The sequence below is a fragment of the Balaenoptera ricei genome, chromosome X (genome assembly GCF_028023285.1).
Source record: "Balaenoptera ricei isolate mBalRic1 chromosome X, mBalRic1.hap2, whole genome shotgun sequence".
Lineage (NCBI taxonomy): Eukaryota > Metazoa > Chordata > Mammalia > Artiodactyla > Balaenopteridae > Balaenoptera > Balaenoptera ricei.
In genome coordinates, this window is record NC_082660.1 from 10,968,369 (window position 1) to 10,983,981 (window position 15,613).

The 15,613-nt window shown below is 43.9% G+C and overlaps 1 protein-coding gene across 1 annotated transcript in view; it reads left to right on the forward strand.

The window, feature by feature from the left end:
- The window catches only part of EGFL6 (EGF like domain multiple 6), a 35,627-nt gene that overhangs the window by 10,370 nt on the left and 9,644 nt on the right, over positions 1–15,613 (forward strand). The window contains 3 exon segments of the mRNA XM_059910870.1: positions 195–317; positions 10,370–10,693; positions 12,129–12,209. Coding sequence (XP_059766853.1) covers positions 195–317; positions 10,370–10,693; positions 12,129–12,209 — 528 coding nt within the window.

Sequence of the window (15,613 nt, forward strand, 5' to 3'; positions counted from 1 at the left end):
CCTACTGGGCGTCAGGCAAAGCCGGGGCTCTGGGCCAAGGCCCGGGAGTCTTCAACACCTCTCGGCTCCCAGGCCACACAGCGTTCACTGGCAACGTCGAGTGGTTGACCCTGGAGTTACTCAAGTTCAAGGGGTAATCTTTCAGCAAGTGCTATCACCACAGGATTATTCATGGGACCGTTCACATTTTTTAGATATAAATGAATGTGCTGCGGACACCCACACGTGCAGCCTCCATGCCAATTGCCTCAATACCCAAGGATCCTTCAAGTGTAAGTGCAAGCAGGGATATAAAGGCAGTGGACTTCAGTGTTCTGGTAAGTACACTCGGTCATGGTGTGTTCGCTATTCCCCATAAAGCATTCTCTCCATGTCGCCCTCCTGTTCCTCCCTCTGTGTGTGTGTGTGTGTGTGTGTGTGTGTGTGTGTGTGTGTGTTGGGGAGCTGCGAGATGCGTGCACACAGTGTTTGGAAACTTACCTCTGCCTCAGGCTTGTCTTCTCGGCTAATCAGACCACATCTCCAATTTTCACGGAAGCCATAGGCACTGTGCTTAAAGTACAGCAAGCGTTCTGGAGGTCCTTCTGGTCACAACGTATTTTCAAATACCGAAAATAAGATTTGAGGACAAGTGACACTGAGCAAATGCATCTCTTGGGATAGGCCAGGTTATGGCGCAGTGACGAGCAATCCCGAGTTGTCAGTGGCCCAGAACCACAGAAGGTCTTTAACCATGTGAATCATGACTTTTTCCGGAATGCACAACCGAAACAAAGTATGGAGCTGACGTCACTTTATCATCATCCTCAAGCCTGTATTCACTTTTTTTGTTGGCTAGCCGAGTCCCGTGGTTCTTGCTGCTGAATTCATCAATGCTCAGGTGGTAAACTCTGAAACTGATACAGTGAATGTATGACAAGAAAATGTCACTGCTGTCAACAGTTACAACAGCAATCACAGTTTCTTTGTCACTCGTGCTATATCCAGAGAGAGTTGTCAGGCCGTTTCTCCTCCATGCTGTCACTTAGGAACCCAGGCTGACAGAGGCCCCACCGTCTTATGGTACCACGGTATCAATCTGAGGCTGTAGGGTTTGTCACAGCATGGAAAGAAGCTTGGACAGTCACCCACCAGCTCTTACTTAATTCAGCTTGGAATCAGGGCCAAAAATATATATATAATCCTGCTGTGCGTCCCGAAAGAGAAGAAAACTAGAGATCATGGTGAGAGCCCGGAATGTCTACCAAGACAAACCAGCAACGATTACAGCACCGTCCCTCCCCTGGCCAACCGTGTCCCGCTGTGTTTAGTCACCCAGGTTTCTCCTCTGATCATGTGCCTTTTAGCACTGGCTCATCACGTGCCTGGATTTGTTGGCTGCCCTGACCCTGCTCTCTCACAGGCCCCTTAGCAGCGTTCCCACATGTTCCAGTAAATACGGTCGCAAGCGGTCCCTTGACCTGTATCCCATCCCGTGCCCGCATCTGGCCGATGCTCCCAATGACACAACAGAGCGGCCGCTCAGTGATGGCAGAAGTGAACGGTCCACACCATGTGGACCCTGAGCAGCACACGCATAAAAGGTTCACCATACCCCAGTGGCACTGGACGAGATGAGGTACAGAAGAATATAAGCAAAGAAAACGAGTCGGGAAATCACATTCTATGAAGAACTGCCAAAAGAACCGGGCAGCATTTAACCTGGAAGGGAAAAAAAAGTGTTGAAAAGCAGACATTGTGCCCATAAATATCTTGACGAATGTAAAATAAAATTGCCTTCCCAAAGCCGACGAAGGCCAGTGGGTGGGGTTGCATTCTCTCTTACAGATTTTCCCACTGGGTATCTCAGAGTGGAGCAGGGCACCCCGTGGAGTGGGGACCGGGGCCTCCGGGAGGGACTCCCGCCTTGGGCTGCAGTTGGGATTCAGTGGCTACTCAGTGTTGATTCTGTGGTTTCTCTCCCTCTGTGTAGATGTGCCCATGGTGTCCTTCTGAAACTTTATCCAAAGAGAGAGAGAGAGACTGGCTGCCTGTGCAGGGCTGTGCACGGGAGGGATGGGGGGAAAGATGCCATAATTTTGAGAGGCCCTCAGAGAAGAGATGGAATAAGTCAGCTTTCCACATAGGATCAGTGGTCAAGGGCTCCTTCACGCCACCAAATTTGCACACGTCTGTTCCGGCCTCAGTTGTCTCAGGCTGTGTGATGTAATGGTCAACAGCCCAGGCTCAGGGGCGAGGAAGGCCTGAACTTGAACCTGAGCTGTGCCCCATGCTGGCTGTGACCTTTCGCAAGTTGCTCCACCCCTCTAAACTCAGTTTCCTCCTATCCAAAATGGGGCTCCTGGTGGTCCTGTGGTGGGTGCTCATAAGGGGCCAGGCCACAGTCCCTTGGAGACCCCTAATTTCAGTGAGGCGGGTGGACAGTTCTGTGCATGCCCCGAGCCCTGGTGCCGTGGACACCCCTGAGTTCACACCCCTGGGGACAGTCCTCAAGCAGTGAAAGCCAGGGGTCTGTGCGTAAATCCCCCAGCTTCCCCTGTGCAGCGGAACAGTTCTGAGGTGGGTTCTGTGCTGGTTCCCAGACGTCCCCTGCAGGACTGAGCCGCAGTCACCCACAGTGATTACCTGCCCATTGAGGTACCTTTTCGACTTTTCTCCCTTCCCGTCTCACTGTGCCCTTTCCCCCACTTCTGCCTCCTGGAACCATCTCCTGAGTAAACCACCTGCACCCAAATCCTCCTCTCGGGTTCTGCTTTGGGGGAGCCCACCTTCCTCCCGGTAGCTCTCTCATAGGTTCGTTGCGAGATTTGAATGAGGTAACTAATATAGGTGGAGAGAGCTGGGCACATAGTAGATGCTCAATAAAGTTAGCTCAGGCTGTGACTGTTATTAGCACAGTTTCAATCATATTCATTAAGGTCTAGCTCCTCTTGACTCTGAAATCCTATAAAAGTGAATGCAAAAAAAAAAAAAAAAATGCCGTGCAGAGAAAAAAAAGGTGCCTTGGGAAAACACTTGTGTCAGTAAGTGGGCAACTCACCTCCATGTACCCACCCCTGCCCGCAAGCCAAAGAATCAAAGGGATTAGGAAGAACTGGCCAGAGTAAATCTGGTGTCCTCTTCCTTCTCGATCATTTGCTCCCTCTTGAAACCACAGTGTGTTATCAACATCGAAATGAAGGCACTGTCTTTAAGCATGCAAGGGGGTAGCCGTTTGCAACCCGCGTTTTCAGTGTTGTAGCCCAGTGTTTAGAAATTATAAATCCTACATCAACCCAAACATTTCTTTTTTAAAAAAATTTTATTGGAGTATGGGCAGTTTACAATGTTGTGTTAGTTTCAGGTGTACAGCAAAGTGATTTAGTTATACATACACATATATTCATTCTTTTTCAGATTCTTTTCTCACATAGGTTATCACAGAACATTGAGTAGAGTTCCCTGTGCTATACAGTAGGTCCTTGTTGATTATCTATTTTATATATAGTAGTGTGTATCTGTTAATCCCAAGCTCCTAATTTATCCCTCCCCCACCTTTCAAGTTTGTTTTTGAAGTCTGTAAGTCTGTTTTGGTTTTGTACATAAGTTCATTTGTATCATTTTTTTAGATTCCACATATAAATGATATCATATGATATTTGTCTTTCTCTGTCTGACTTCACTTAGTATGATAATCTCTAGGTCCATCAGTGTCGCTGCAAAGGCATTATTTCGTTCTTTTTTATGGCTGAGTAATATTCCATTGTATATATGTACCACATCTTCTTTTTCCATTCATCTGTCAGTGGACATTTAGGTGGCTTCCATGTCTTGGCTATTGTAAATAGTGCTGCAATGATCATTGGGGTGCATGTATCTTTTCGAATTATGGTTTTCTTAGGGTATATGCCCAGTAGTGGGATTGCTAGGTCGTATGGTAGTTCTATTTTTAGTTTTGTTTTTTTGTTTTTTTTAATTAATTAATTAATTTATTTATTTTTGGCTGTGTTGGGTCTTCGTTTCTGTGCGAGGGCTTTCTCTAGGTGCGGCGAGCGGGGGCCACTCTTCATCGCGGTGCGCGCGCCTCTCACTATCGCGGCCTCTCTTGTTGCGGAGCACAGGCTCCAGACGCGCAGGCTCAGTAGTTTGTGGCTCACGGGCCCAGTAGCTCCATGGCATGTGGGATCTTCACAGACCAGGGCTCAAACCCGTGTCCCCTGCATTGGCAGGCGGATTCTCAACCACTGCACCACCAGGGAAGCCCTATTTTTAGTTTTTTAAGGAACCTCCATACTGTTCTCCATAGTGGCTGTATCAATTTACATTCCCACCAACAGTGTAAGAGAGTTTCCTTTTCTCCACACCCTCTGCAGCATTTATTGTTTGTAGGCTTTTTGATGATGGCCATCGTGACTGGTGTGAGGTGATACCTCGTTGTAGTTTTGATTTGCATTTCTCTGATAATTAGTGACGTCGACCATCTTTTCATGTGCTTTTTGGCCGTCTGTATGTCTTTGGGGAAACGACTGTTTAGGTCTTCTGCCTATTTTTTGATTGGGTTGTTTGGTTTTTTGACATAGAGCTGCATGAGCTGTTTGTATATTTTGGTCAGCCCCAAACATTTCTTATGTCAGGAAAACTTAACGTTTTTCTTTGACCATCTAACTCTAAGCTTAGTAGAGGGGGGTGGGTAAAACAAATTTTTCCTGATTCTTGGAAACCTCAAATGCATCACAATGTTCTGTTTGATATCTGAAAATCATTCATTTTGTTACTATCCATTCTGCAGCAGAATCATTTCTTTAGTCTTTCGCCAGAATATTTATTTACAAGAGAAAGTTATCTTTGGGTCATTCACTGTATTCCTTGCCCAGTCCTTTCCATTCTGCTTCGATTGATTCTCTGTAAAATAGACAGCCATGTCTCTTTTAAAAATTGATCTTAAAGTCTTAACACACATTGCTTAAAGGATGGCCAAAAAATCCACCCTTATGTGCAAAGAAAAGTCATACAAAAATGAGAGAATTGCATCCAATTAGCATCCAACATTATAAGATGCTACGTTGTGAAATACATTTGTATCCATGTAAATTGTATTATATAATAACATAGCAACTTTTATTATGAGTTCATTGTTTTGGGGAAAGTTTAGACCCTACGTGACAGTACAGAAGAGGAGTTAGTCAGTTATCCTTATGCACCATCTGTACCCAAAGGAGAAAGCAACCTAAATGTCGATGTATGTGTTTTTTTTTTTTTTTTTTTTTTTACCGTTCTAACATATGTTAGTATTAATAATACACTGTTCGATAATTTGGTCTTAATGTGACAGCAGCTGTGTGTCATTCTAAGGAAATCAAAACTTTAGTGCTACCCGACTTGGGTAGTACCAGTCAATTTAGGAAAGGACACTAAGTCATTTAGTTACCAGGAGCATGGCTTCTGGAATCAAATTACCTTGGCTTGATTCCTGGCTCCCTAGCTGCCTGTGGACTGAGAAGAAACTATTTAACCTTTCAGTGTCTCAGTTTCCACATCTGCAAAATATACATAATAGTATCTGGCCCTTAATATTGTTTTGACAATTACGTGAAATAATCCATACATAATCAATAAACATCCACATATAGGGCTTAGCTCCAGCCCAGAATTATTAAATGTTCGATAACCATGCACTAGTAATAGGAATAATAGTGGCAATGGCTTCTTTACCAAAATTCAATGATCGTTCCCATTGGAAAGCGGCTTCTTTAGTCATTAGGAATATGCTTTAGTCATTATTAATTCAGTTTATACAGAGCATATTCGGGAGCATAGGTGTTGCTACAACCAGGTCATTGAATATTTTTTCTTTCAGTAATAACATAAACGGAAGTTTGGAGGTATGGCCTGGAAAAAATTTTTTTAACTCAGTAGAAGATTTTCAACATTCTGGTGATGAAATCTAAAAATAATAGGCCAAATATATGTCAGGCACTAATCTTAGTAATTGACATGTGTTCACTCATTTCAGCCTCACAAATACCCTCTTCTTATCCCAGCTTTATAAATGGGGAGACTGAGGCAAAGAGAAGTTAGATATGGGCTTGAGGACATAGGACGAGAAGGTGTGGGGACTTGGGAGTCATACCCAGGAAACCGGGCTCCAGGGCTGTGTGCCTGAAGGCAGGATAAGTGTGTCCGGGACCCACGGCTGCTCCTCTGGGGTGGGCACCTCTCCTGGACTCCTCCCCAGCAAACTCTCCTGGGTCAGCTTCTCTGCTATCCTAGCCCCTTCCTGATGCCTGCATCTCATGGTGCAGTACGTTCCTCATTCATGATTAAGCCTCTCCGCCCAAGACCACGTCTAAAGCTCAGATGAGAGGAGAGTTTCTCCTGACAGGTGATAGGAGATCATGTGGTGAACTTGGCACAGGTAAATGAATGTCAAAGTCATGTTCCTCCTGGGAAAGGTGTTCTCACATCATAGTGGTCTTCTCTAAGCAAAGCGAGGATTTTCAGGTAGGTAGAGTTGTTGACAAAGTGGATATTTAGAGAAATCTCAGATCTCTCCGAAAGAGAAATTGTCAACCTCGTTTACAGAAGACTGGCCTGTGAATCTGAAAACTCTGGAATTCCCTGTTTTTATGTCTGAGATCCCCAAATGTGCCAGGTCCTCCTACTGTGGCAGCTTCCTCCCACATTTGTATATTCTCAAAAAGATGTTACGCTAATCAAGAAATTTTCAAGAGAAACCGTCATCAGCTGTGTCAGATTTGAAATAGCAACACCTAGATACAGCCAAATCTATCCATTCATAGTCATGCATATGCATAGTTTGCTTTATCCTTGCCCCAGCTCTTTACATACTGAAGGAGTGAAATTGTTGGCACCACAAAGGTTGTGATGGTTTGACTTATTTTTTTTCAATAGGAAAAATCAAAACTTCAAAGCAGAAAACAAAGGCAGATGTTTAGGTTTGGCTGGTGTGGATTGAAACCCTCTCCTCATTATTTATTAAAGGTCTTCAGTGTTAGGTTACTGACTGCATAAAGGAAATTTCCAGGGAATGGGTATTTCCTGTTAATTTTTCATGCTGGGTCCTGGGAAAAGAATCAGAGACCCGAAGACAGAATTGCACAGTGGAGCCTTCAGAGGAAGGGGTATATACGCACATTACAGTCAGAGCTTATGCAACTTCTGGCAGATTAGCTGAAACAGGCCATCTGAAGTTCACGAAGATGAATAATGATGGATTATTTGTATTAGTCATTGGTTTCGAACCTGTAACTACAGGCTGTCACATTGATAAATAACTAGGACATTTCATTGAAAAGAGAAATGTACCTCTTGTCTTCACAACCTTAGATTGATTTCAAAGTAAGAGCAATGTATTAATTAGGAGTATATATATTTTCAAAGCATTTTTCTTTTTCCTTTTGGTTACACAAAATATTGTGGACCTCTTCTTATTTATTTTTCTACCATTTTGGTACAGAGCGAATCAGCCAAATGTTGGAGAAGGAACTGAGCAGAAGAGATTAAAATATTGCCAAGAAAAATATTCTAACAAACTCTCAATCCAATGTCTTTTTGTGATATTCTTCTTGGACACTGACATTGGTGCCTACTCCCTTATTTCATTTCCCTCTGAACTCTATCCAGGTTGTAGAATTGAGTGAATTGATTCAGTGGTATTAGACCCTTTTTGCTTAGTCTTAGACTAGCACATGCCTAGATGTTTTATAAAAGGACAATATATTTGATTTTAAAGGTCGGGCTTTTTAATCTTTTTAAATAACTTTTTAATTTTTTTGGCTGCACCAAGCGGCTTGCAGGATCTTAGTTCCCCAACCAGGGATTGAACCTGGACCTTCGAGAGTGAAAGCGTGGAGTCCTAACCACTGGACCTCCAGGGAATTCCCTTAAATTACTTTTTCGCATCAGTTTGGATATTCTTTTTTTTTCATTGAAGTATAGTTGATATACAATGTTGTATTAGTTTCAGGTATACAGCAAAGTGATTCATATATATATTCTTTTTCAGATTCTTTTCTATTATAGGTTATTACAAGATAATTGAATATAGTTCTCTGTGCTGTACAGCAGGTTCCTTATTGTTTATCTATTTTATATATAGTAGTGTGTAGTTGAATACTGTTTATTATCACTATTAGATCCCCAGAAAGGGGGCATGCATCTTTAGACTCCAGATCTCGAGGAATTTGAGGCAGTTAGAGAAAAGTAACCCTTAACCCTAAAGCAGGAAGAAACATGTCATGGAAATAGGACTGGAAAAAGACTTATTCATCTGCTTTACCCTCAAATCTAGCTCTGCCCCTGGGTAGCTGAGTTACATTGGGCAAGTCATTTAACGTTGCCCAGTTGCCTCATCTACAAAACAAAGATGCTGGGCTAAAAGACCTTTTTTTTCTACCTCTCAAGTTCTACACTAACATTTTCCCCCAGTGGTCATTGATCCACTGGGGAGTATGAGGAAGCACCCTAGAGGTACATTTTTTAAGGTAGAACTATTTATATATACAAACATGACAGTATCTCCAGACATTCATGAATAAAAAAAGCAGCTGTCAAATAGTACAGAGAGTCTGAGTGCATTTGTGTGAACCGAAATGAATAGTGTGGATAAATTCTGAAGGATGCTTTCCACCCTGATAACAGTGCTTAGCTCTGGGGAGAGCTCTAGAACTGGGGATGATGGTCAAAGGAGAGTTTGTTCTTATCCATGTTGTTTGTGTTTTTTTTAATTGAAGTATAGTTGATTTACAACGTTGTGTTTGTTTCAGGTGTATAGCAAAGTGATTCAGTTATACATACACACACACACACATATATATATTCTTTTTCAGATTCTTTTCCATTATAGGTTATTACAAGATTTTCTCTTTTTTTTTGGAGTAGACTTTTTTTTTTTAATTAATTAATTTATTTTTGGCTGTGTTGGGTCTTAGTTTCTGTGCGAGGGCTTTCTCTAGTTGCGGCAAGCGGGAGCCGCTCTTCATCGCGGTGCGCGGGCCTCTCACTATCGCGGCCTCTCTTGTTGCGGAGCACAGGCTCCAGACGCGCAGGCTCAGTAGTTGTGGTGCATGGGCTTAGTTGCTCCACGGCACGTGGGATCTTCCCAGACCAACGCTCGAACCCATGTCCCCTGCATTGGCAGGCAGATGCTCAACCACTGCGCCACCAGGGAAGCCCTACAAGATATTTTTTTTGTATAAATTTATTTATTTTATTTTTGGCTGCGTTGGGTCTTTGTTGCTGCTCGCGGGCTTTCTCTGGTTGCAGTGAGCGGGGGCTACTCTTCGTTGCGGTGCGCGGGCTTCTCATTGCCGTGGCTTCTCTTGTTGTGGAGCACGGGCTTTAGGCACGCGGGCTTCAGTAGTTGTGGCACGTGGGCTCAGTAGTTGTGGCTCACGCGCTCTAGAGCACAGGCTCAGTATTTGTGGCGTACGGGCTTAGTTGCTCCACGGCATGTGGGATCTTCCCGGACCAGGGCTCGAACCCACGTCCCCTGCATTGGCAGGTGGAGTCTTAACCACTGTGCCACCAGGGAAGCCCCATTACAAGATATTGAATATAGTTCCCTGTGCTATACAGTAGGTCCTTGTTGTTTATCTATTTTATATATAGTAGTGTGTGTCTGTTAATCCCAAACTTATCCCTCCCTTTCCCCTTTAGGTATCATAAGTTTGTTTTCTATGTCTGTCAGTCTATTTAAAGGTGCATTTTAAAAAAGAATTTAATTTAGTGATGAGAAATAGGAAATGAATGTAAAACAGTAAATGTAGATGCCTCTCTATAAATAGTCAATAAGTAAAATCATTTAGCTTTTGATAGTAGTTGATTGAGGTGAAGAAATTCGAAGGGGAGAGAGAACAGGGAAGAAAAATTAGGTATGTATACATCGAATCAAAAATCACCGTTCTGTAGGTCACAAATGGCCCATTATTGGCAATTTATATGGTTCAACATAATGCTAGCCATAATCTTTGAATATCACAGTTAAACAAATTGCAGGACCACCTGGGCAACAGCGGCTTTGGCGAATACCACTGTGAAAGCAGAAATATTAGCGGATCCTGGAAAATCCATCACGTTGGAATCTGTAGCCTAGCTTGGTAGGAGCAGGTATTTCATTATCGTAGTCTCTGAAGCAGAACGAAAGTTTGTCCTCTAACAGTTAAAGTCGTTAAGATCCTACCGTAACATTGGAACTGCTTAAAACAGCTGCAAATATAGTTCTTCCTAAAATATCAAATGGTTGAGCCTCATATGTGTTGATTCTGGAAGCATTCATGTACTGCACTTTGACGCTTTTTAAATGCTCCATTTTTCGTGAGAGATCTAATTATTGGCCAATGTGGAACTCCTCTTTTACTGTTGGTTTTAGTTATCCCTGAAAATTCTGTGAAGGAATTCCTCAGAGCACCTGGTACCATCAAAGACAGAATCAAGAAGTTGCTTGCTCACAAAAATAACATGAAAAAGAAGGTAAAAATGAAAAACATCGCAGAACCTGGGGGGACTCCTGCCCCTAAGGTTGACTCGCAGCCCTTCAACTCTGAAGAGAGCGTTTCCAGAGATGGGAACCCTCATGGAGAAAAAAAGAGGGATGAAGAGAGAAAGAAAGAGGAGCTGGAGGAAGAGAGAGGAGGTGAGAAAGCCCTGGCAAACCATGTGGAGGAGCAGCAAAGCCTTCGGGGAGATGTGTTTTGTGAGTATCACTTTTGTTAATTTATACATCTTATGAAAAGTGAATTGTAGTTTCTCCTGGCAAATGAGAGAAAAAGGGAAGACAGTTTCACGCCTTAAGTAAGATGGGGTCAGCTTTAAGTCCTAGGAAGCAGGGCTCTCTATAAGGTCTGGAAACTTAGTCTTCCACAGATACGAAATCCAATTTGCTGCTGTGGGACGCACGGAGGGTCAGGCCTTTCCCCTTGCCTGGGGGGTTTCCTATTTGATGCAGACCCTCTTTCCGCTCCCAGCCAAGGAAGCCCATTTGTCCTGCCAGCACGGCCGTCTGGACGCCCAGCTTTGCATGCAGCGCACCCCCAGACCCCAGAGAGCGCCCCCTGGTGGATCTGCCTAGCTCTACCTTTTTCCTTCGTGGAGGCACTTTTTACAGGCGCACTCAATGAAAGGAGATTTTCAGAGTTGTGTGGTTATGATCTAAAAAGGCAAGATAGACAGCTGGAGGAAAATTCTATAGAGGGGTTAAGCTTAGGTTTCCTGCATGAGCTGGAGAACTGCCCCTTGTCACTGGTGGCCGAGCAGAGCCCATCACCAGCCTCGGCCCCTCCAGGGTGGTTTCCATGTTAACCCACCCTGGATCCCTCACACTGAGACTTTCCATTTCATTCTCAGCAGGCGTCTGTTGCTCCCTCTATATTTTGTCTTGTCTGTTCCTGCTCCATGGCTGTTGGATTTAACCAAATGAAAAGTAGCTTCAGCCCCACCTGTCCAAGAACTAGCATACCAATGACATTATCTCCATTAATAGAGTCAAAATCTCAAGAGAGTATGTTTCCAAAACCTGGTGAGGAGGGATGTGTTATTTAGGTTACTTGGGTGATGCTTAGGTCTCACCTGTGGAAGAAGATGTTCTACATGAGGAAACTGGAACCAATATGGATGCTTTGGAAATGTTAGGGAAATACAGTTGTAACGTATTCTGTCCGTAGAACACAATTGTCCCTTGGTATCCATGGGGGATTGGTTCCAGGAGCCCTCACAGATACCAGAATCCATGATGCGATACCAAAATCCCTGATGCGATACCAAAATCCCTGATGCTCAAGTCCCTTATACAAAATAGTGCAGCATTCACACATAACCTACACACATCCTCCCATATACTTTAAGTAATCTCTAGATTACTTAAAATATGTAATACAATGTAAATGCTGTGTAAATAGTTGCCTGGCGCGCAAGGCAAATTCAAGTTTTGCTCTTTGGAACTTTCTGGATTTTTAAAAAAATACTTTCGACCTGTGGTTGGTTGAATCTGTGGCTGTGGAGCCCATGGATATGGAGGGCTAGCTGTATATGATAAAACCCTCTTTGTTCATTCATTCATACCTTCTTAGCACGTGAGGCTTTAGGGTTTTATTGTTTTTTTTTTTTTTAACTGATCAAGTGTTCATTGTTAGCCCCTAAGGTGAACGAAGCGGGTGAAGTTGATCTGGTTCTGGTCCAAAGAAAAACTACAGCATCCCAACTGGAACACAGAGGTGAGTGATGCCTTCTTCCGAGTATACACTGTCTCACGGTGTCCCGTGGTCCTTTCATTTCTTCATAGGATGAGATGGTTGTGTGTGAATCACTGCTTCATTCCTAAATACCCAAGGGAAAAATCGTTACATCATGATACCCAGTGCCAGTGTGAAAATAGCAGGTCCTTATGTGATTAATACCAATGATTATGATACTGTAAGGCTGTCTTCTCTCCACCTCTCCACCTGACACCTAGAGTAAAGAAGTGAGGCGGATCATTATGTATGGAGATGGCAGAAAATGACTCATTTGCTTCAACTCCAACCCATGGTGACCCACGACCTGAATATCATCGTGTACTAAAATCTGGCCCTAAGTGCCTGTGTCAGTTACCTATTGCCACAGTAGCGCTTTGTAACAGACAACCACAAACCCTCGGGCCTATATCAATAAATATTTAGCTTTGCATGTGACTCTGTGGATTGGCTGGGCAGTTCTGCTGATCTGAGCTGGTCTGGGTGGGGCTCGCCCGCGTCTCTGCATCAGCTGTGGGCCCGCTCGGTGACTTCGCTCATCTTAGCTGTGCTGTCTCGCAGGCCTGGGGCCTCAGGTGGGACCCCTGGGCTGACTCTGCCCTGCTCCATGGGGTCTCTCATCCTCCCGGAGGCTAGCCAAGCTTGTTCTTGTGAGGCAGTGGCAGGGTTCCCAGAAAGAGAGCAGAGGCACACAGGCCTGGTCTAGGCTAGAACTGGCACAGCATGGCTTCTGTCATACTCTGTTGGCCAAGGCAAGTCATAAGGCCAGCCCAGAGTTGGGGAAGGCACGACAACGTCATATTGCAGAGAGCGTGGACACAGGGAGGGGTAAAAATTGGGACCATTTTTGTGATCATTCTAGCAAAGCCTCATGATCTGGAATTTCTTAGGCATGATCCCTAATTTCCTCTGAGTTTATTTAGCACTTTCACTACCCACGACAAATTACATGTGCGTCTCTACACAGACATCAGGGGAAAGCCTACCTATATATGTATCCCTTTTACTTCGTGTAAATATGAATGCCTTGATCTCTTTCCTTTTCAAACTTTCACTTACCACTATACATGTCCTAAGCTTATGCTAATTGGATTTCCTTCTGTGTTTACCCCGTGATTACTTCTCCAATTCTGTCCTTTTAGTTTATAGGACAGTCTCCACCATGAAGAAAGTACCTCTCTACTTCACTCCTCCAAATTTAATCTGAGAAGCTTCTACGAAAAACTCTCCAAGGGTAGTGACCCATGACCCAGCTCCTGTAGGCATCTTGTTTTCTTCCATATTTCTCCTAAGTGTCGCACGTTTTTGTTTGTTTTGGTTTTTTTTTTGCTGCATGCGGGATCTTAGTTCCCTGACCAGGGATCGAACCCACTCCCCCTGCAGTGGAAGCGTGGAGTCTTAACCACTGGACCGCCAGAGATGTCCTAGTGTTCCGCTTTTTAAATTTCTCTGCATCAAACATCTTATTGCCCATTTTCCTGGTTAGGAAGAAAATGCTTTATAGCTCAGGGGATAAGTTACCTTCTCTAGGTGCTTGGAACTTCTGCCCCAGCTCTGCTTTACACTTCTAAGTGACATTAATAAATTATTTGAGTCCTCTTTGGATCCCCAAATCAACCAGGTTTCTTACTTTACTTTTTCTTCCATAATCCTCAATGAAACACGGCAAGTTTACAATTTTGCTTATTAGCTTATGCCTCTGATTTTAAAGGTCTTTGAATAAGGTGTCCGGAGTACTCAGTCTCAATGAGTAGACTCAGGTGGGCCCCCCAACTCTTCCACTTGCTGTTTGCCTGGGGCAGGTCACTTAGGCTTGTGAAGTCTCATGGCTTTCATGTGTAAAGTCAGAATAAGAGCAACACTCCTCTCTAAGGTGCTGTCTTAGGCTGTTTTTTCCTCAGAAACAGACCTTGAGACAAGAATTTGTGTGCAAGTGGTTTATGTGGGCGGTGATTCCAGGAAACAGCGGTTGGAGACCGGGGAAGAGAAGGAGGCAATAAAGGACATGTCATTGAGCAAGTTTCCACTGTAGGTGCCTGGAGCTGGATCCAACTGGGGAATCTGGGAGCCGGTGTATAGAACACGTGGCTCAGAATTATCCTACTGGAGGGGCAAGGGAGCTGGGGTATTTATACACCAACTCCCATCTGCCATTGATTGAAGGCCACTCCCAGGAGGGTGTTAATTCCCTGGTGCTCCTGGCCTGCCATAAAATCAGGGAAGGACACCACTGTGGCAACTGGATCTCCATCCCAGTTGGACCCTCTACAAGACTGGAGAGAACCTGGATTCCAATCTGACTTCGGGTCCAGGTCCAATTCCAGCACTTAGTGGTCCTACCCAAAGGCAGGGAAGCAGAGGTAGCTAATCACCAAGTCGTGTCCATCACTGGTTGAGAGCTCTCCCGGGGAAAGAGCTCCCTGGTATTCTGGTCTGCCTGGCTTGGGCGAAGCATGCTCCAGCCAGAGAATACCCTCACTCAGAGAATTGTGGTGTTTGCAGTAGAAAGCCCTGTGCCTGCAAGGGAACATAACGTGCCGACACGTACTGGTGCGGCACCAACAGCATGTGTTTTGGAGGGTGGTATGGATTAAATCAGAGAATGTATTTGAAAGTACTTTGTAAACCCTAAAGCGCTATACAAATGAAATATGGTGCTGGTGAGACCAAAGCCTTGAGTTTTATCTCTTGGCGGAATGGTTGCCCCAGTTTACATTCCCCACGTCCCACATGATGCGGAAGAAGGGAGAGTTTGGGACAAACGTGCCACTACAGTTATAAACCAACTGAAAAATTTATGTTGCATTATTTGTGGGCTGCTAACATCAACTTATCAAACGAGTAATAGCACTCACTAAAGAATATTGAAAACTGGAAGCAAGTGTTACCTGGCATCTTTTTATCTATTTATTTTTCCTTTTTTTTATTAATTTTTATTGGAGTATAGTTGCTTTACAGTGTTGTGTTAGTTTCTGCAGTACAGCAAAGTGAATCAGCTGTACATATACATATATCCCCCCTTTTGAATTTCCTTCCCATTTAGGTCACCACAGAGCACTGAGTAGAGTTCCCTGTGCTATACAGTAGGTTCTCATTAGTTATCTGTTTTATACATAGTATCAATAGTGTATATATGTCAATCTCAATCTCCCAATTCATCCCATCCCCCTGCCATCTTTTAATTTTAAAACTGGGACTAGAAATAAAATATCTTTGCTGGAATAGGGAAAAATAGGGGTTAGGAAGAAAGGAAAGTGAGAGAAGAAGCCATGTGTTTGTACTGGCTTAAGATATGTGCAGACGGACAGTCTGGATTTCAGTCTGATTTAGGATTCAGGTCCAGTTCCAGCCCTCAGTGTCTGGGGGACTTGGACAAATCACTTATG